Source organism: Furipterus horrens, unplaced genomic scaffold (genome assembly GCF_987537825.1).
Source record: "Furipterus horrens unplaced genomic scaffold, mFurHor1.1.pri manual_scaffold_2, whole genome shotgun sequence".
Lineage (NCBI taxonomy): Eukaryota > Metazoa > Chordata > Mammalia > Chiroptera > Furipteridae > Furipterus > Furipterus horrens.
In genome coordinates, this window is record NW_028327172.1 from 7,015,788 (window position 1) to 7,035,143 (window position 19,356).

The 19,356-nt window shown below is 46.9% G+C and overlaps 1 protein-coding gene across 2 annotated transcripts; it reads left to right on the forward strand.

Annotated features, from left to right (window-relative positions):
- The first annotated feature begins 120 nt into the window (after positions 1-120).
- On the forward strand, positions 121-18,265 carry STX5 (syntaxin 5). Of its 2 annotated transcripts, none has more exons than XM_090260084.1 (11): positions 121-268; positions 922-1,165; positions 2,206-2,276; positions 2,444-2,499; positions 2,618-2,688; positions 5,271-5,387; positions 5,472-5,528; positions 5,698-5,779; positions 6,254-6,360; positions 6,532-6,653; positions 17,512-18,265. In XM_090260084.1, the coding sequence occupies exons 2-11, from the start codon at positions 941-943 to the stop codon at positions 17,669-17,671; spliced, it is 1,068 nt and encodes a 355-aa protein (XP_090116210.1). In that variant the 5' UTR covers positions 121-268; positions 922-940; the 3' UTR covers positions 17,672-18,265. The 2 variants fall into 2 exon arrangements, with proteins under 2 accessions (XP_090116210.1, XP_090116218.1); XM_090260092.1 differs by lacking the exon at positions 121-268 and adding an exon at positions 526-578.
- The last annotated feature ends 1,091 nt before the right edge of the window (positions 18,266-19,356 follow it).

Consider the following 19,356-nt stretch of genomic DNA (forward strand, 5'->3'; position numbering starts at 1 on the left):
GGGGGCGGGGGTCACGGCGGCGGTCTAGCCAATGGGAGAACGGAGTCGTTCTTCTATGGGAGTGGGGGGCGTGCCTCGGCGTTGCCGGGCTCGAAAAGGCGTGGCACCGCCCTCTAGTCACTAGGGGTGGGGCTATGAGTGGGTGACGTGGCGGCCTCTAGCCTTTGGTCGAGTTTCCGAGGCTTCCGCGCGGGGGAAAGAGGCGGTGCCGACCCAGAAGACTGTGGCGGCGACGGGCAGGCGGCAGGCGGCAGGCGGCGGAAAGGAGGTAGGACTTGTTCTGAGAGCGGTCTGGCCGCCCCGTCAGCTCCCGGCAGCAGCTTTCCTGAGGCGGCCAAGGGAGGGGGGAAGGGAACTAGAACCGAGTGGACAAGTCCTGCTGCCCGGCTGCGGGTGAGCGAATACCTCGGTGTCCAATCAGGAAAGCCTCTATCGAGAAAGATGTCGGTATTAGCTAGTCAGTAGTTACAGTCCCGTAGAAGGCGGGGCTTGGGGAGGTGGGACTTCCTGTTTCAAATAAACACCCAGAGATTTTTTTTTCCCCACCTCCGCCCACCGAAGTGTGTTCCCCTCAGAAGGTCCGTTACCATTTCTCCCTGAGGAGTTGAAGGAGCCCGTGGATCCAAAAGGACCTAGTTACGGCCTGGGGCAGTCGCACCGGCCGGGCTGGAGCCTCAGGACCACAGGACCGGCCTTTGGCCCAGTCTCTGCTTCAGGGCCCCGACCCTAGCTCTGGCTGCCCGAGCCAAGTTGGAAGAAGAATGAGGGGGGGAATGGCTTAGGCCGGAAAGGAAGCTGGGCCCTGCCTGTTGCCGTCCGGCCCTAGGATCTGCGGGTGGCTTTGGGGCCCAAGAATTTGCTGGTTGGGGGGGAATTTGTGGGGAAAAGGCCTGGGGAATGACACTCTCCCCTCCACAACAGCCGGAGGTTATGCGTCTCAATGATCCCGCGGAAACGCTACGGGTCTAAAAACACGGATCAGGGTGTCTACCTGGGTCTCTCAAAGACACAAGTCCTGTCCCCCGCAACTGCTGGCAGTAGCAGCAGCGACATCGCCCCGGTGCCCACCCCAGTGGCCCTGGTCCCTCCCCTTCCCGACACCATGTCTTGCCGGGATCGGACCCAGGAGTTCCTGTCTGCCTGCAAATCCCTGCAGAGCCGTCAGGTAAGGACCGGGAGTGGGAGAGGCAGGGGTGAGCTTTGCTCAGATCTGGGAGAGGCTGTGTGTCCCCCAGCGCTGTTGACTGAAATTCCTTGCGGGAACCTGACAGAGCGGATCAGGCTTGGAGGGTGCGCGCGGTAGGCTCTAACAGGTGCGCAAGCTACCCAGAGGCAAGCGTACTTTTTGGGTGTGAGGCATCCCCTGGAAAGTAGGGTTGCTGTTTCTAAAGGATTATCTCAGGCTGAGAGGCGGCTGCGATGTATTTGGTTTGGGAATATAAGGTCCAAGAAAGAGCCCTTAACCTAGAGAAGGCACTTTGAGTTTTAGTTCTGGTGTGGTTCTGCCACAAGTTTTCTCTGTGACCACGGGGGAGGTAGTTGGGCCTCAGTTTTTATACCTGTACAAGGAAGGGAGTTTTCAGCCGTACATAACTAATTCCTATCAAAATCAATTTGAAGGGTTTTTTAAAAAAATTGTATTCCCTCGTCATGATCCAGACTTCCTGAATCTAGGTAGGACCTGAGAGACTGTAATTTTAAGTATTTCTACTGCTCAGCTCTCGTTAACAACTGCTCTTCTATATGATCTCCAAGAGCTTTCCAGCTATCTTTGATCCCCTGATCAGAAGACTGGAATGGTAATGGGAGCTACCATTTCTTCAGTGTTCACAGTGTGCCAGCGTTTTGGCTAAAATACTCTCTAGTCCTTATGTTTTTTAATCTTACCAACAACAGTAGGAGGTGTGTGGATTGTCTTCATTTTATAGACGAGGAGGTAGATTCCGAGTGCTTTAAGTAACTTGCCCCAAACTCCCCAGCTAGTAAGTGACGGAGTCAAGATTTGAACCCAGGTCTACTTGTCTTCAAATTTCGCCTCTAAACTACTGTTACTACTGCTACTGCTACCACTACTGGTCCTACAATTAGACCGTCTGGGGGAGGACACCATCAGCACTAGAAAGAGTTTAGTGGACACCTGAGATGAGTGAAAGCGGGTAATGGGGAGGGGGAGCTGAAGTTTCACCTCCTGACGTTGCTTTTCAGAATGGAATACAGACGAACAAACCGGCTCTGCATGCTGTTCGGCAGCGCAGCGAATTCACTCTCATGGCCAAGTGAGTTGGAGAGGTTATGTGGTGGGCTGATACAGGGCCTGAGGAGAAGTAGGCTTGCCTTTGGTGACCTTGGCTGTGAGGGCTGGGGTTTGTTGTGCTGGAGCTAACGTGGGAATACACCCTCCACTGCCCTCACCCACAGCGTTGTCCCTCATGCTTGCTTGCAGGCGCATTGGGAAAGACCTCAGCAACACATTTGCCAAGCTGGAGAAGCTGACCATCTGTGAGTGCCCTTGGGGTGTTTCGGAGGTGGAGCAGTGAACCAGCAAGGGTGGAGGATCCGTACTCCCTGAGCCTTGTCTTGGATGTCACCCGTCATGGCTTCTTGTTTATCTCTGCAGTGGCAAAGCGAAAGTCCCTCTTTGACGATAAAGCAGTGGAAATTGAGGAGCTAACTTATATCATCAAACAGGTGAGCTACCAGCTATGGAGAGAGCCCAGATCTTCAGTCAGATCACTTCCATCATTTCCATTCCCGCAGCGGCCCAGAGCAAGTTTCTAGAGGGAGCCTCAGACATCTGGTTCATCCACTGGCTTAGCCGATACTTACTGATCACCTGTTTTGTACAAGGCACTGTGCTAGGCACTTGTCTCACAGACATGAGGCGAGACTCCGCCTTCAAGGATTTTGTCTTATAAACTCAGACTTACTTGAGTAGGAGGTGAGGGTACAGGAAAGATTTTACAAAAAGATGAATAAGCTAGTCCGGGAACACTAGAAAAGATTTTATAGAGAAGGTCCAATCTGACCTGGTTTCAGGGCCTGTTTAGAGGCAGATTTATTAAAAAAGAGAAAACTGTGTGCAGAGAGATGGCTTATAAAAAGGAAAGTGGAAGTCTTTGCTCAGATGTTGCCTGCCCAGGGAGGCCCACCCTGATTGTGCTGCTTAATAATCCAGCAACCAAAACTCTGATCTCCCTTGCCTTGCTCTGTTCTTCTTTTACAGCACTTCATACATTCTGACATTCTCTATAATGAACTTACTATGCTTATCGCTTGCTTCCATTCCCACCCACCTACCTCATTCTCCCTCAAAAAAAAAAAAAAAATAATAATAATGTAAGTGCCACAAGGGCAGGGATTTGTTTCTTCCTGCTTGTTCCCAGATGTATCCCAAATGCCTACAACAGTGTCTGGTATTTGGCAGGTACTCAGTTTTTGTTGACTGAGTGAGTACTTGGCAGATGAGGCTGTAAAGGTAGATTGGTGGCGAGGTGTGAAGGTCACTGCGGATCTTGCTAAAGAGTGTGGAGTCACTCTGAATGCCATGGGATGCAAAGATGATTAGGGCCTGGATGTCAGTTCTGTCTCAAAGACGCTGGTAAAGCACAGGTCTATAGTGGTGGTTCCTCTCTTTCCCATCGCAATACAGTAAGGATAGAACATGAGGCCCTGGCAGGTGCAGCCCAGCGGATTGAGCGCTGGCCTATGAACCAAAGAGCCGCTGGTCTGATTCCCGGTCAGGGCACATGCCTGGGTTGCAGGCCAGGTACCCCATTGAGGGCATGTGAGAGGCAACCACACATTGATGCTTCTCTCCCTCCCTTTCTCCCTCCCTTCCCTTCTCTCTAAAGATAAATAAATAAAATCTTTTTTAAAAAAAAGGTAACTCCGCGTAGGGGCCTACTTTATTTTTATTTTTAATTTTTTTATTTAAAAAATTCTTTCTGATTTATTTGAAAGAGAGAGAGACAGACATCAACTTGTTGTTCCTCTTAGTTATGCATTCATCGGTCACTTCTTGTATGTGCCCTGACGGGATCGAACCCGCAATCTTAGCATATTGGGACCATGCTCTAACCAACTGAGCCACACCAGGTAGGGAGTGGTGCCATTTCCTAAGCTGGAACCTGGGAGAGGGGGTATTATGTGGAAAAAACCTGAACTGCAGCTTTGGACGTATAGGTCTGAGGAGGCTGTAACTTTCCAAAGTGACAGACCAGGCAGCAGTGGGAAGCATCCAAGAGTCTTAAGAGAATGGTTAGGGATGGGATACAAATTGGGGAGACCATTGGAGTGACTCTAGGCGTTTCCTGATCTAGTTTTTCATCTAGACTTTTTCTTGAACTCACTGTTCTAGTCCTCTTTCCCCTCCCCCTTTTCCTCTTCCTCTAATTCCTCCCTGGCTGGCTGCCCTGGACCAAGCTTTCTCTGCCATTCTCTGGTGGCCTCCCATGTGGCCCTTGGCAGGGTGGGGTGGGGAGTGGGCCTGGTGTAGAAAGCCTGGCTGTGCTACTCATTGTGTGTGACCTTGAACAAGTCACAGCTTTCGTTCTTGCAGTGATAATTTTTAACAGGAATTCTGTATATAGAAATTGTTTCACTGATGCTTTTGGAAAACCATGTTGCCTTTGACTCTTCTTCTTTCTTTTTCTTTTTTTGACTCTTCTTTTCTCCTGAGTATTACACAGGTGCTTTGTTGGTCATATTTATTTATTTTAGAAAGAGGAGAAAAGAGGGAGAAAGAGAGGGAGAGAAACACTGATGTGTGAGAGAAGCATTGATCAGTTGCCTTTTGCAAGCACCCCAACGGGTGACCAGGCCTGCAACCCAGGTGTGTACCCTGACCAGGAATCGAACCAGTGACCTATGGCTTGAGGGGATGACACTCAACCCACTGAGCCATGCCACCCAGGGCAAGATTCCGACCCTTTGGTATATGTGCTGCCGAAGCGAGCACAAGATTCTGACCCTTTAAAGTGGTTCTGTGACCATGAGTTTGGCCTATGGTCTGGAGTAGGGCAGTAGGATAGAGAGGGTAAACAAGTCATTTATGTATGAATGGATGAGGCCACATTTCACCTTTTGGCTCTCTGCAGGGAATGAACCTGAGAAAACTGCAAAATTGCAAAATCCCAGTAGGCCCTTTGGTCTGACTAGCAACAGTTGCTAGGAACTCCCATTCTGGCCTCCCTGCCAGAAGAATTGGGTGGGAGAGACACTGGCTGAGGACTCCTTGGCTGATACTGTTTTTCTGTTGGCTCTTTCACCAGGACATCAACAGCCTCAACAAACAAATCGCCCAGCTTCAGGATTTCGTGAGGGCCAAGGGCAGCCAGAGCGGCCGGCACCTGCAAACCCATTCCAACACCATTGTGGTTTCCCTGCAGGTGGGACCTGGGGGCAGGGGACAGGGAGACAAAAGGGAAGAAGGTATTTCTTCCTTTGGCTGACCCTCTCTCTCTTTCTTCTAGTCAAAGTTGGCCTCCATGTCCAATGACTTCAAATCTGTTTTAGAAGTGAGGACAGAGGTGAGAAGGATCTGTGTAGGAGGGATAGGAAGCGGGGGGCAAGGGTCCAAGAGGGAAATGGGAAAGAGACAGGAACAAGGGCAACTGGGTCCTGGGCCGACAGGAGGGACCTCTAACACGCCTGCTTTCCAGAGGCCTCAGGACCTTTGCATTTCTTCCCCAACCCCAGAACCTGAAGCAGCAGAGGAGCCGGCGGGAGCAGTTCTCCCGAGCACCTGTGTCAGCCCTGCCCCTTGCCCCCAACCACCTGGGTAAGTCACAGGCAGTATGGGGAGTCCTGAGGGCTAAGACTTGTTACTCCCGTTGTGATGGCGCCTTCTAAGGGCAGTGGCTGGGTGGGGGAATAGAGGGGCAAGGAAGTGGCTAGGCTTTATCTCTTGGGGGTCAAATCTGATTGCTGGCATTCATGATCCATACTTAGTCTCCCACATTCTCGCTGTTGGGGATGAATTCAGTCATGTTCAGAAGAATGACAGTTACTAATATCTTTTGTATACTCACTTATTCACATTCTCTAATTTTAATTTTCACAACCACCCTTTGAGAAAGCAACTATCATTATTCCCCATTTTACAGGTGAGGAAACTGAGGCTCAGAGGGGTTAAATAACTTGCCCAGGGTCACAAGGCTAGGAAGTGCCAGAGCTGGGATTCAAATCCAGAGCATGTGGGCTTTGCAACTGCTTTTAACCAATAAAAAGTGCCATGTCTTCTTTCTTCCTCCAGGGGGAGGTGCTGTGGTTTTGGGGGCAGAGTCTCGTGCCTCTGGGGATGTGGCCATTGACATGGTGGACTCTCGGACCAGCCAGCAGCTACAGCTCATTGACGAGCAGGTACCCAGGCTCACAGCTGGGGAGGAGGAGTGTCCCCTCTGTGCTCTGTGGGCCACAAGCGAGGGTTGGGAATGTGCTGTGGGTGAAGCGGCAAGCTGGGAGGGTCCTAAAGAGGCAGGCCCTGCCCTGGAGAAGACCCCCGTGCTCATGTGCATGCTCTCTCCTCTGAAGGATTCCTACATTCAGAGCCGGGCAGACACCATGCAGAACATCGAGTCCACAATCGTAGAGCTGGGCTCCATCTTTCAGCAGCTGGCGCACATGGTTAAGGAGCAGGAAGAAACCATTCAGAGGTGAGACTCCTGCTCTCTCTCACCCCAGACAGAGGAGCCTTCTCCTGCTTGTGGGTCGGCAGCCCAGGAGCAGCCCTTCGGGGGAGCAGAGCGAATGCTGCCCACCCACAGGGCCCAGTTCACCTGCCTCCATCTAGTCAGCAAGTGTTTATTGAGCACCTGTTCCGTGTCAGGCACTGTTCTAGGTGCTGAGCGCACAGCAGTGAGTTGAACAGCGAAGTCTCTATTTCATGGAGTTTAACTTTCGTAGTGCGTGTGTGGAATTCAGCAGGGCAGGTGAGGACAGCTGTTAAAAAGAACTGACAAGAAGTTTTCAGGTGGTGAAAGGACTATACCGAGAGTTAGAGCAGGATGATATGTCAAGAAAGTGACTACCCAGGTGTATCGGATTGGGTGGGAGGGAGGGCTGTTCGGAAGGAGACAAGCGGATGATGACTGAAGCAGACACCTGGATGACAGGAGGGATCCAGCCACGCACAGAAAAGAGAGCGAGTATTCTAGGCAGTGCGGACAGCCAGTGCGCAGGCCCTGTGATGGCGCATTCTTGCTGTACTCGAGAATCAAGGAGACCAGTGTGGCTAGAAGGTAGTGAGCAGGTACAGACAGGTACAAGATGAGGCCGAGGGGGATGGGCAGAGCTCTGCCTCTGCTCCTCTGGCGCCACCTGCTGTGTAAGACGCCTCATCCGCTTCTGTCCTCTGTCACTTAGCATTCATTCCGCAATTTTCAAGTGGTGAGCCACAAAAATTTTTTAAACATGCAGTACCTGACTATTTAGTCAGGGATACTGACCTCTTTTCCCCTAGATTGTCAAATAAAAAAAATGATGACAGCCAACACAACAATAACTGTTCAGTGTGAATGAATCAAATTATATCTATAGTTTTAGTCAGATTGGCAAAAAATATATTTTTTGGTGTGCTGCAGAATTTTAGTAATTAATTTATGTGTGCCATAAGATGAAAAAGGTTGATAATCGCTTGGTTATAGAGATACAGATACAGCCTTGGACAAAGAAAAGAATCCATGCCCTTGTAGAACTTACAGCCTGGTAGGAGAGATCAGTTATTAAAAATACACATAATAACCCTGGCTGGTGTGGCTCAGTGGATTGAGTGCTGGCCTGTGAACCAAAAGGTCGCCGGTTTGATTTGCAGTCAGGGCACTTGCCTGGGTTTCGGCCCAGGTCCCTGTTGGGGGCACACGAGAAGCAACAGATTGATGCATCTCTTGCACTTCAGTGCTTCTCTCCCTCCCTCCCTTCCCCCTCTCTAAAAACAAATAAAAATATCATTTAAAAATACACATAATAAGTAAGTGGTCCAGTATGTTTTTTCCCAGTGAAAAATGCTATAAGTAAAATTAGAGTAAGCTAAATTAAACCAGAAAGCTAGTTTTGGAGAGGCAAGTTGTAAATTTTTTTTTTTTTTAGAGTTAGAGGAAGGGGGGTACAGAGAGAGAGAAACATTGGTGCATTCATTCATTGTTCTTATATTTCTTGTATGGGCCCTGACTGGGGATCGAACCCACAACCTTGGTGTATTGGGACAATGCTCTGACCAATGGAGCTACCTGGCCAGGCACAAGCTGTAATCTTAAATAGGACGATTAAGGGTGACCCTATTAAGAAGGTGACATTTAATCTAGATTTGGGAGAATGTAAGGGAGTTTGCCAGGTAGGTATCTGGGGAGGTACTGTATACCAGGCTGAGGGAAGAACCAGCGTGAAGGCCTTCGCACAGGAGTATGTGTGGTGAGTTAAAAGACAACACAGAGGCCACCGCAGCTGGGACAATGAGAAGGAAAGTAGTACAGGTAAGGTCAGAGGAGAAATGAGAGGCCAGGTCATGTGGCGCCTTTTAAAGCCATGTGAGGCTTTGGCTTTCACTCTGAATGACATAAGGAGCCATTGCAGGGTTTAGACTAAACGTTACATTATCTGACTTATATTTTAAAAGGATCATTCAGTTGCTATAGTCAGAACAGACTGTAGGGGCCTAGGATAGGAGCAGGGATTTAGGTGACAAGGCCTTTGCAGTAATCTAGGCAAGAGGTGACAATGGCTGGGACCAAGGTGGTGAGTAGCTGGAGCCTGATGTATTTTGAAGATAGAATCAACAGGACCAATTACCTGATAAACTAAATGTTGTGTGAGAGAAAAAGAGGTTTATGATGATAACTTCAGGCTTTTGATAGAAGCAACTGAAGAGATTCATGGCCTTCACTAGAAATAGAGCTGGTCTTAGCTGGTGTGGCTCAGTGGATTGAATGCCAGCTTGTGAACTGAGAGGTCGCCTGTTCGATTCCCAGTCAGGGCACATGCCTGGGTTGTAGGCCAGGTCCCCAGTTGGGGACCTATGAGAAGCAACCAGTTGATGTTTCTCTCTCACATCAATGTTTCTCTCCCTCTCTTTCTCCTTCTCTTCCCCTCTCTAAAATTGAATAAAAATAGCCCTGGCTGGTATGGCTCAGTGGACTGATTGCCAGCCTGCAAACCGAAAGGTCGTCAGTTCGAGTCCCGTTCAGGGCACATGCCTAAGTTGCGGGTCAGGTCCCCAGTTGGGGGTGTGCAACAGGCAGCCAATTGATGTATCTATCACACATCAATGTTTCTCTCTCTCTCTCTCTCCCTTTTCTAAAAAAAATTTTTTTCATAAAAACCTCTAAAAAAAAAAAAGAAATAGGACTTTACTTGAAGGCTTAGGCAGAAAACAACTTCACTGTTGGACATGTCTAATCAGAAGTGGACAGTTAGACATCTCAGTGGTGACAGTGAGCAGGCAGGTGGAGATAAGGGGTTTATGAGACAGGTCTGGTTCAAGAGCAGGCAGAACTGGACTTTGAAACTGGGTAAGGGGTGTCTGTAAAGAGGATTAAGCACTGAGTGCTTCCCCAAACTCCACTGCGGGGAGACGGAACAGGAGGACAGCTGATGAGGTAGGAAGAAAACATAATTGAGTGTGGAGTCCTAGGAGCCCGGAAAGGAAAACGAGTTGAAATAAGACTGATCAGCTGTGACAGATTTTGCTTTTAGGCCAAGCAAAGATGGGAGCCACAGATTTAATTGAGGTGTTTAGTTCGTTAACATTTAATGTAACTTTTGTTAAGGTTGGATTTCGGCTTACCATGTTCATATTTGCTATTTTTGCTTTTTGTTATTTATTCCTCTGTTCCTTCTTTCCTGCCTTCCTTTGAACAATTCAGTTTTTTTTTAGAATTCCACAGATTTGATTGGTATTTTAGCTATGTATCTTTGCTTTTGTTGTCGGGATTACAACATGCATCATTAACTTCCCAGTCAGCTTCAGATAAAATGTAAGAACTGTGCAGCCCTCTCCTCCATCCATTATGCTCATGTCATATTTGTTGCACCGATGTACTTCATAAATCCCACAATATGATATTCTATTTTTTGTTTTAAAGTTGAAAGGAATTAAGAGGAGAAAATGGCCTTTATATTTACTCATGTTTTTACCGTTTGCAGTACTCGTCATTCCTTTCTTCGTACCCAGTTTCCATCTGGTATCACTGCCCTTGAATCTGAAGAGCTTCAGCGTTTCCTATATGGCATATCTGCGGGCAAAAAGTTCTTCTACTTTCCTTTCAACTAAAAATACCTCTATTTCACCTTCATTCTTTAAAAAAAATTTTTTTTTCAATTGCAGTTTACATTCAGTATTATTTTGTATTAGTTTCAGGTGTACAGTTCAGTAGTCCCTTCATTTGTGAAGGATATTTTCCTTGGGTACGGAATTTTGGGTTTACAGTTTTATTCTTTAAGCATTATGCATATATCACTCTACTGTCTTTTGGTTTCTTGATCCTAATGAGAAGCCAGTGGTCATTTTAATTGTATGTAATGTGTTTCCTTTTTCTGAGATTTTATTTATTTACTTTTAGAGAGGGCAACACAGGGAAAGAGAGGGAGAGAAACATCAGTGTGCAAGATACATCAATCTGTTGCCTCTTGCATACTCCAAACCCAGGCATGTGCCCTGACTGGGAATCGAACCAGCGATGTTTCGATTTGCAGCCCAGCACTCAAGCCACTGAGCCACACCAGCTGGGGCTTTGTGTTTTTCTCTGGCTGCTTCATTTTTTTTTTTTTCTTATCTCTAATTTTCAGCAGTTAACTATTTATGTGTCTTTTTTATTTTGAAGATTTTATTTATTTATTTTTAGAGAGAAGGGAAGGGACAGAGAAAGAGGGAAACATCAATGTGTGAGAGAAACATCAATTGGTTGCCTCTTACACACCCCCAACCAGGGACCTGGCCCACAGTGCAGACATGTGCCCCGACCTGGAATTGAACTGGTGACCTTTTGGTTTGTAGGATGACACCCAACCCATCCTGCCACACTAGCCAGGGTTATTGATGTGTCTTGATGCAATTGTCTTTGAATTTATCCTGCTTAGGGTTCTCTGGGCTTCTTGAATATGTAAATTTATGTCTATCACAAATTTAGGGAATGTCTGGCTATTATTTCTTCAAATATTTTTTTTCCTCTTTTTGTTCTCTTTTTCTGGGAATATATTCAATATACGTATCAAATTTCATGTCATTAGGGACATTTAATGTCAGATTGCCCCTATATCAATGAAAATAAATATGATCACTTGATTAAGATAATGACAGATAGTTTCCTTTTAAAAGAACACTTCCTTTTTTGCAGTCAGCAAGTCATTTAGGGCACTCTGTGACGCCCTGTCCCATAAAAATCTACCTAATGTCTCTAGCACCCATTTATGATGCTTGTCTGAATCAGTGTATCTCATTGGGATACATTATTTAGTGTAAAGAAGAGCTTTCCTTTATTAATGACAGCTGAAGTTTCTCTTAATTAAGCTAGACAAAAACCATAATTATTTTCTTCTTTTCAGAGTAAGCAGTTGAGGTAGCATTTGCTGCAAGTAGTGACCACAGTGTTTTTGTTTTGTCTTCTGAGCATCATTATGGGCTTAAGGTTTTTATTTTTTGGATTGCAGTCAGTTAGGATAATGATTATTTTCAGTGCTCAGACTATTCCCAGTTTGCCCAGTGGGAGCCAAGAGGTCTTTTTTTGTTTTTTTTTTTTTTTTTTTTTTTTTTTTTAAGGATGGGAGAAAATCAAAGTGTGTGTGTGTGTGTGTGTGTGTGCTAGGGGGGATGATCCAACAGAAAAATAAAAATTGATGATACAGGAGCAAGGGGATTGAATTCTTGAAATTATGTTCTGAGAAGGTAAGAAGAAGTGGCTGCAGTGCATACGTGGTGGGCTTGGCTTTAAGAAGAGCTGGTGATGGGGAGCTCCTTTCTACTTGCTAGGTGGGATGCTGCAAGAGCCATGAAATGTTGAATAAAGCCGATTAGATCTCCAAAATTAAAAAAAAAAAAAAACTAGTGATAGGTGGGAAAGTGGAATATGTTTCACAGATGTTGGGGGGGTGGTCGGTCTCAGGCTACTTTAGTCTTCCAGTTCAGTAAGAAGAAAAGGCCGTTAGTGGAGAGAATGGGAAAGAGGAGGCCTGGGACCTTTGAGGAACCCGCGGATGCACACATTCCTGTCTGCCTGGCCTTATGCCTTTGGCAGCATCCAGTCCTGGTTGGATTGTATTCCCCACAGCACCTAGCAGAGTGCCTTTTTTTTTTTTTTTTTTAATTAATTTATTTTTAGAGAGAGGGGAGGGAGGGAGGGAGATAGAGAGGGAGAGAAACATCGACTGGTTGCCTCCTGCATGCCCCTGACTGGGGACCTGGCCTGCAACTCAGGTATGTGCCCTGACCGGTAATTGAACCAGCAACCTTTTAGTTCATGGCTGACACCCAGTCCACTGAGCCACACCAGCCAGGGCTAGCAGAGCACTTAAAAAAAAAAAAAAAAAAAAAAAAAATCCTCATCCAAAGATATGTTTATTGATTTTATTTATTTTTAAAGATTTTATTTATTTATTCTTAGAGGGGAACGGAGGGAGAAAGGGAGAGAAACATCCGTATGAAAGAGAAACATCGATTGTGACCGTACATGCAGCCCAGGCATGTGCCCTGACTGGGGATCAAACTAGTGACCCTTCACTTTTGGGGATGACACCCAGCCAACTGAGCCACACCCAGTCAGGGCTGTTTATTGATTTTAGAGAGAGGGAGGGAGAGACAAGCATCAATCTGTTGCCTCCACTACGCCCTGACCAGGGATGAACCCTGAAGCTAGGTATGTGCCCTAACTGGAATCCAGCCCGCAGCCTTTCGGTGCACAGGATGACGCGCCAGCCAGTCGGGCCACCCAGCCAGGGCCTAGCAGTAGAGCACTTTTACCCTGTGTTGTTGATCATGTGAAACTGGGTAAACACATTAGTATGAGCAGGTTCCCCAACACTGACACATTAGCAGCCTCATTTACTTAATCAGGCCTGGTGTGGAGAATAGGATCCTGGCCTCACACTTGGGAGATTCAGACTCGTGGTTGTGAGTGGAATGCCATTGGGAAAAGGAAGCGTGAGGCAAGGACCCTAAGGTGTTGCTTAGACCGAGGGCTGGATTGATCAGTGCCATCACTGTGACCTCAGTGGCTCAGAAGGAATTTTACAGTAGCAGAAAGAATAAAAGGTAGCCCTGGCCAGGCGGCTCAGTGAGTTGGAGCGTCATCCCGTACACCAGAGGCGGTGGGTTCCATTCTCAGGCAGGGCACATGCCTAGGTTGCGGGCAGTCAGGGTGTGTATGGGAGGCAGGCAGTCGATGTCTCGTTCACATTGAGGTCTCTCTTCCTCTCTCAAAAATCAATAAACATAATCTTGGGTGAGCATTTAAAAAAAATAAAATTTTTGAAAAGATAATTCAAAAAACAGCTATAGACATTCTTATGTTTGCTTTCTGGATGCCAGTGGATCTGGATTTGTGCACCCTCTCTGGTAACCACTGATTAGAGCCCAAAGTTCTATAGGATGTAGATTTCCTTGGCTCCACCCTAAAATCTCCGGAGGTGAGACCTAAGAATTTGCATTTTTGAGACAGGTGATTCTTTTTCTAAGATATACAAATTTTTGATATAATGTTACTCAGTCATTGCCCTCCACCCCAATTTGTAAATTAAAGTTTTCAAACTACAGAAGGGTTGGGAGGAAAAAACAGGAGGCACTTCCCACAGGCCCTTCTGGGTGACTGGGAGTCTCCACGCCTCTCCCCCTCTCCCCTTTGCCCCCTCTCCCTGCCTTCCCTTGCTCCTACGGGCCCTCCAGGAGTTTTTCTCTTACCTCGCACCCCTTTCCCTCCCTTCCCTCAATAAAGAAAAAAAAAAAAAAAAAAAGAGTTGGAGGAGAGCACAAGGAACCACCTATATTCCTGTCACCTGGATTCACCAGCTGTTAGCATTTTATCACCTTTGTGTCCTCTTGTTCTCTTTTGGTTTTCTCTGAGTCATTTGAGAGTAAGTGTAAACATCGTGACATTTTATCGGCAAATTCTAAAACATGCATCCTCCTAGGACAGGTGTTCCCCTGAACAGTTCAATACCATATCGTACCGGAGCAAATGAACAATCCTCCAGCACTATTTAGTCCTCAGTCCGTATTTAAATTTACCCAACTGTTTTAAAAAATGCTTTTAGCTTTTTTTCTTTCCTTCCATTAAAGACCCGGGCAACATTCACACATTGCATTTATGTCCCTTCAGTCTGCCTTCTGTTTTGTGTTTCATGACATGACTTTTTTTTAAGAGGCGAGTGCCTCATATAGAAAGTCCTGCACGTGTACCTGTTTAGTGCATCCTCGTGATTAGATTTAGGTTAAATATTTTTGGCTGGCTGCATAGGCGGTCGTGTCAGTGAGCACTTGATGAGGTTATCCATTTATTGGTTATGACAGGTTTGGTCACTTGTTTAAGATGATGACAAGCAGGCTAAGTCATCTGTCGGGTGATAGTTTGAGTCCGTGTGAATGTCCAGCTTCTCAGCCCCATGATGTTCCTTGACTGACTCATGTGATATTGTGTGTATAGCAAAATGGTAATTTTCTAATTCTCTGAGTCCTCCGTTTATTATCTGGCATTCTTCTGGAGAGAAGGAGCTCTCTGCCTTTAAAATTCCTATGGAGCCCTGGCCTGTGTGGCTCGATGGATTGAGTGCCAGCCTGCGAACCAAAGTGTCGCCAGTTCAATTCCCAGTTGAGGGCACGCAAGAGGCAACCACACATTGATGTTTCTCTCCTCCTCTTTCTTCCTCTCTTCCTCTCTTTCTAAAAATAAAATCTTTAAAAAAATTACTATGGAATAATAGTTTTTTTCTTTTTAATCAGTGTATTATAATCCATTACCATCATTCTTTTTCTTTAATTTTTTATTGTTTTATCCTCTCTGAGGACATTTTTTAATTCCTTTTAGGGAGAGTGGAAGAAGGGAGCGAGAGAGAGAAACATTGATTGTTTGCCTTCTCGAACATGCCCTGACTGGGGATCAAACGTGCAAGCTGGGCTTGTGCCCTCACTGGGCACCGAACCCACAACCTTTCAGTTTATGGGATGATGCTGCCACCAACTGGGCCACACTGGCCAGGGCACTCACCATCATTGTTCTTAATTACAGTACTAAGTTTGGCCATATGGAGCTATATCCAGACAGTTTCTATATCCTCTTGAACATAACTCAGTTATTCTCAGTCATTGTCAAGTTTGGGGGAAACTGAAACTCAAAACTCAGAAATCTAGTCATGGTCTTACAATGTTTTCAGTTCTTGGGCTCACTGTCCTTTTTGGTTCAACCTTCCTTTTTTTGGTTTCCAACTTATACTCACTTTCTAGCCCTCTGGTTTTCCATGCCTCTCACAACAATTTCATGACTTACCCTTTCTGTTCAGCGAGACTCCAGCCTCTAACGCTTGATTTCTTCCCTCTATAGTTTTCCTCTCACTGTAAGACATTTTTTTGTCCTCCACCCCGTGTACACTTTTTCCCTTTCCGTTTTCCTCAGCCCCGTCCTTCCCAGGCCCTGACTTTCTGCCCCATTCATTTCCATTATCTAGTTCCCCTGCTCTTTCCTCTCAGTATCCCATCGATTCATCATTTTTTCACCACCAGGGTTCCCTTCTTTTACTTTCATTCATGGACTCCCACTTTAAGTCTTTCATGTGCCAGATTGCACTTACTGTTTTTCCGTTTTTGTTCAGCAAAGCCAGTGTGAGCTTTATTGGATTTGAGATGACAAATGGACCCACACTAAGAAATGTAATTGTAGCCGAAAGCCATGAGAGATTAGCTCAAAGCCCTCCTGACCCAGGACCTTGGGCTTGCAGCCACTGGCCCAGCCTCTCTCACTTTCCAGCTGGATTTCCAGGCTCCGCCAACTTTTCTATCCTCACACCTTGTGAGAGTCCCAGGGACTCCCTTTGCAAAGAGCAGGGTTTGTATGGTTTTTTTTAGATTACATATGCAGCTTGACTGGGAAATATTTTCTTTTTCTCAGCAGTCTCTCAAGAGATTGCCCTTCCTCTGAGGACCTCTATACCCTGGAGAGAAGTGTTCTCCTAATGTAGAACTTTTCTTATTCCCTGACTTCCTGTTCCCATGACTAAGTTTCTCTTCCTGTCTCTCTCAGAACCAGGATTTCCTGACTGGAATGGCCTATGAATTTGTCCCTGCCCATTACAAATGCCTGTTTATAAGACAAATCAGTAAATACTGAGAGACTTGACTTTGGATGGTGGACACAATACAATATACAGATGATGTGTTATAGAATTGTGCACTTGAAACATATGATTTTATTAACCAGTGTCACCCTGATAGAGTCAAACCTCAGTTCTCAAACATCCCCCATCTCGAACAATTCAGTTCTCAACCAGGTTGTTCATGGAGAAAATGTCTCAGTCGTTGAACAAGACTTCAATTTTCGACCCAATGATACTTTCATGCTAATACTGTATTTTTTTTTCTTTTTTAAAAGAAACTTTTGTTTACTTATTTTTAGAGAGAGGGGAAGGGAGGGAGAAAGAGAGGGAGAGAGACATCAGCGTGTGAGAGATATATTGATCAGTTGCTTCTTGCACAGCCTCAACTGGGGACCTGGCCCGCATGTGGCCTGAATGGCAATCGAACCGGCAACTTTTTGGTTCACAGGCCAGTGCTCAATCCACTGAGCCACACCAGGGAGAGCTAATACTGTATTTCTAATCGGAAAAAAATGATTTCGCTTTTTGAACAAACCGCTTCACAAACAGCCTTCCAGAATGAATTAAGTTTGAGAACCAAAGTTTCACTGTAAATTCAATAAAAAATTTAAAAAACAAATACTGATGAGCAAAAAATTATAATAGCTGACGTTTGGGGAGGCTCTTAGTATGAGTTGGGCACTTGATCTTTATTAACTCAAGAGTGGCAACCAGAGAGGTAGATTTTGTGTGTTACCTTCATTTTTCTTTCCTTTTCATTTGAGGAAAATGAGATTTGAGGTTAAATGAGTGGAGCTGATTTTCAAATCATAGTCAAGACTTGTTTATATTACCCTTCTAGAGTTTTTTTATATACCCAAGTACGTATACACAAAAATGGGATCACATTGTATATAAACACTTTGTTTCCAATTAATAAGGGAAAGTTTATTTAGAAAATTACAGAGGTGTTGAAGTGAGGGAGCTGGGGTGCAGTAGACTCCAGGAAACAAGTTACAGAAGCAAAAGAAGGGTCTTTGGATCTTAGGAGAGGGAAAGGCAAACGTAACGCACCTGCGGGAGGGAAAGGGGGAAGGGAAGGGCGCAGACTTGCTCCAGAGTGAGCGCACCCAACCATTTCTTAGTCCCACATACTGTGACCATCTTCCTATGTCAGTAAATGTGCTTCAGTAGCAAGCTTTTTAATCCAGTGTCCTGTTCCCTCTCCTCCCTGCCCATCCCCAGGATCGACGAGAATGTGATGGGAGCCCAGCTGGATGTTGAGTCCGCCCATTCAGAGATCCTCAAGTACTTTCAGTCGGTTACCTCCAACCGGTGGCTCATGGTCAAAATCTTCCTCATCCTCATCGTCTTCTTCATCATCTTTGTGGTCTTCCTTGCCTGAGCCCTCTCCACTTGAGGCACTCCATGGGGGGTTGGAACCTACCTGGAAGGGCAGGTGGCCAGTGCTGTCACTGAACCTGTGCAGGGTGCTTGGGAGAAAGGCCCTGCCCTCCTGGAACTGCTAAGAATGGCCACTGCCCCTGAGTTCCCCCCACCCCTTGCCTCTGGCTGGCCACCCTGTCCTCCCTCACCACCATCAGGCCCACAAAACACGGTTCTGGATTTGGACTCTGCTGTGAAGTGACTGGAAGGGAGCAGAGGCCAGCTGAGGGAGTCAGTGGGGGAGGCTGTGTCTCCACCAGGAGATTTTTATAAACCCTCCCCAGCCTGTCCCAAAGAAAACTGGCAGCGAGGGGAGGTCATGCCCTTCCTCCCATCCTGAGAGTGAGGAGAGGGAGTGAAACTGCCCCAGGGACCAACTTTCCCATCTGGGTTAGAATTTGACCTCTCTCTTCCTCTCCTCTCCACCATGTGAGGCAGGAGGCCCCGAGCACCTTGGCTGCCTGCACAACCCCAACTTTGGCTGCTGGTGACTCAGTCTGCTAAGAGCACTGCAGCCCATTTTCTCCCAATTACAGCAAGACTGTCAGCCTCACTAGCCATGTCGTCATTTCTGGGTGGGAGCGTCGGAGGGCCTAGGCCACAAGTGGAGTGAGCCTGCTGCCCAGTTCCTGAACTGAAAGGGTTGGGCCAATGGCTGTGAAGGGCCAGGCTTCGGGCTCTGTGCACAGGGGCCTCCAGGCAGGAAAACCAAGTGCAACAGCACTTCGTCAGCATGGCAACTTCCCTTCCAAGGGGGAAGCAGGTCCCTGATTGGTGGCAGCTTCCAGGACCATCTTCAGCAGTATTTGGATCTGTTTCATCTGCATCCTCTGGTTGGCTTCAGTTTTTCCTTAAGCTGGATGGATGTAGGAGCTTTGCTGCCAGGAGTGAAAAGTGAAGAATTTGTTCCCAGCTCCAGCTGAGGCTCTTGGCCCCCTCCAAGCCCCTCACCAACTCCAAGCCAGTCACAGGAGAATGGGAGACCTGCCTGCAATACCTACCCTCCAGGGAGGTGACCCGCAATCACATCATTATGAGGTTACTGGAGACCTCCCATGTCATACATCACAAAGGAAGCTCAGGCTATAGAGACAGTAGTCACCGTACCCCGGCTTGGCTCTAGTACTTTGGGGCAAGGGGCTCCAGGAGAACCTGTGTCTTTCCTAGACCTGGCGTTTTTTTAAAAATTTTTTTTAAGACTTTATTTTATTTTTGGAGATGGGGGGAAAGGAGGGAGCAAGAGAGGGAGAGAAACCTCAATGTGTGGTTGCCGCTCGTGTGCCCCCCGTTGGGGACCCAGCCCGCAACCCAGGTGTGTGCCCTGACAAGGAATCGAACCAGTGACCCCTTGGTTTGCAGGCCAGCACTCAGTCTGCTGAGCCACACCACCCGGGGACAGCCCTGGCATTTTACTATTTCCTCTCCCCTTGGCCTCTTTTTAGCAGGTGGTCTGGCTAGAATTTTCATCACCTGGTTGACAAACCACGTGGAGCCTAGCACAGCACATCTGTGGGCGGGGGGGTGGGGGGCGGGCGGGGGAATGTGAAGACAATTGCTCACTAAAAGCCTGACAAATCAGCTTCTCATTTGACTGCAAAGCTTCCTGGTGGCGGTGGGGGGTGTGCATAGGTCAGAAATTGAATT

Coding starts and splice junctions, on each gene's coding strand:
- STX5 (XM_090260084.1), top strand. CDS start 941: ATGATCCCGCGGAAACGCTACGGGTCTAAAAACACGGATCAGGGTGTC. Junction 2,277..2,443: donor GAATTCACTCTCATGGCCAA/GTGAGTTGGAGA, acceptor GCTTGCTTGCAG/GCGCATTGGGAAAGACCTCA. Junction 2,500..2,617: donor GCTGGAGAAGCTGACCATCT/GTGAGTGCCCTT, acceptor TTATCTCTGCAG/TGGCAAAGCGAAAGTCCCTC.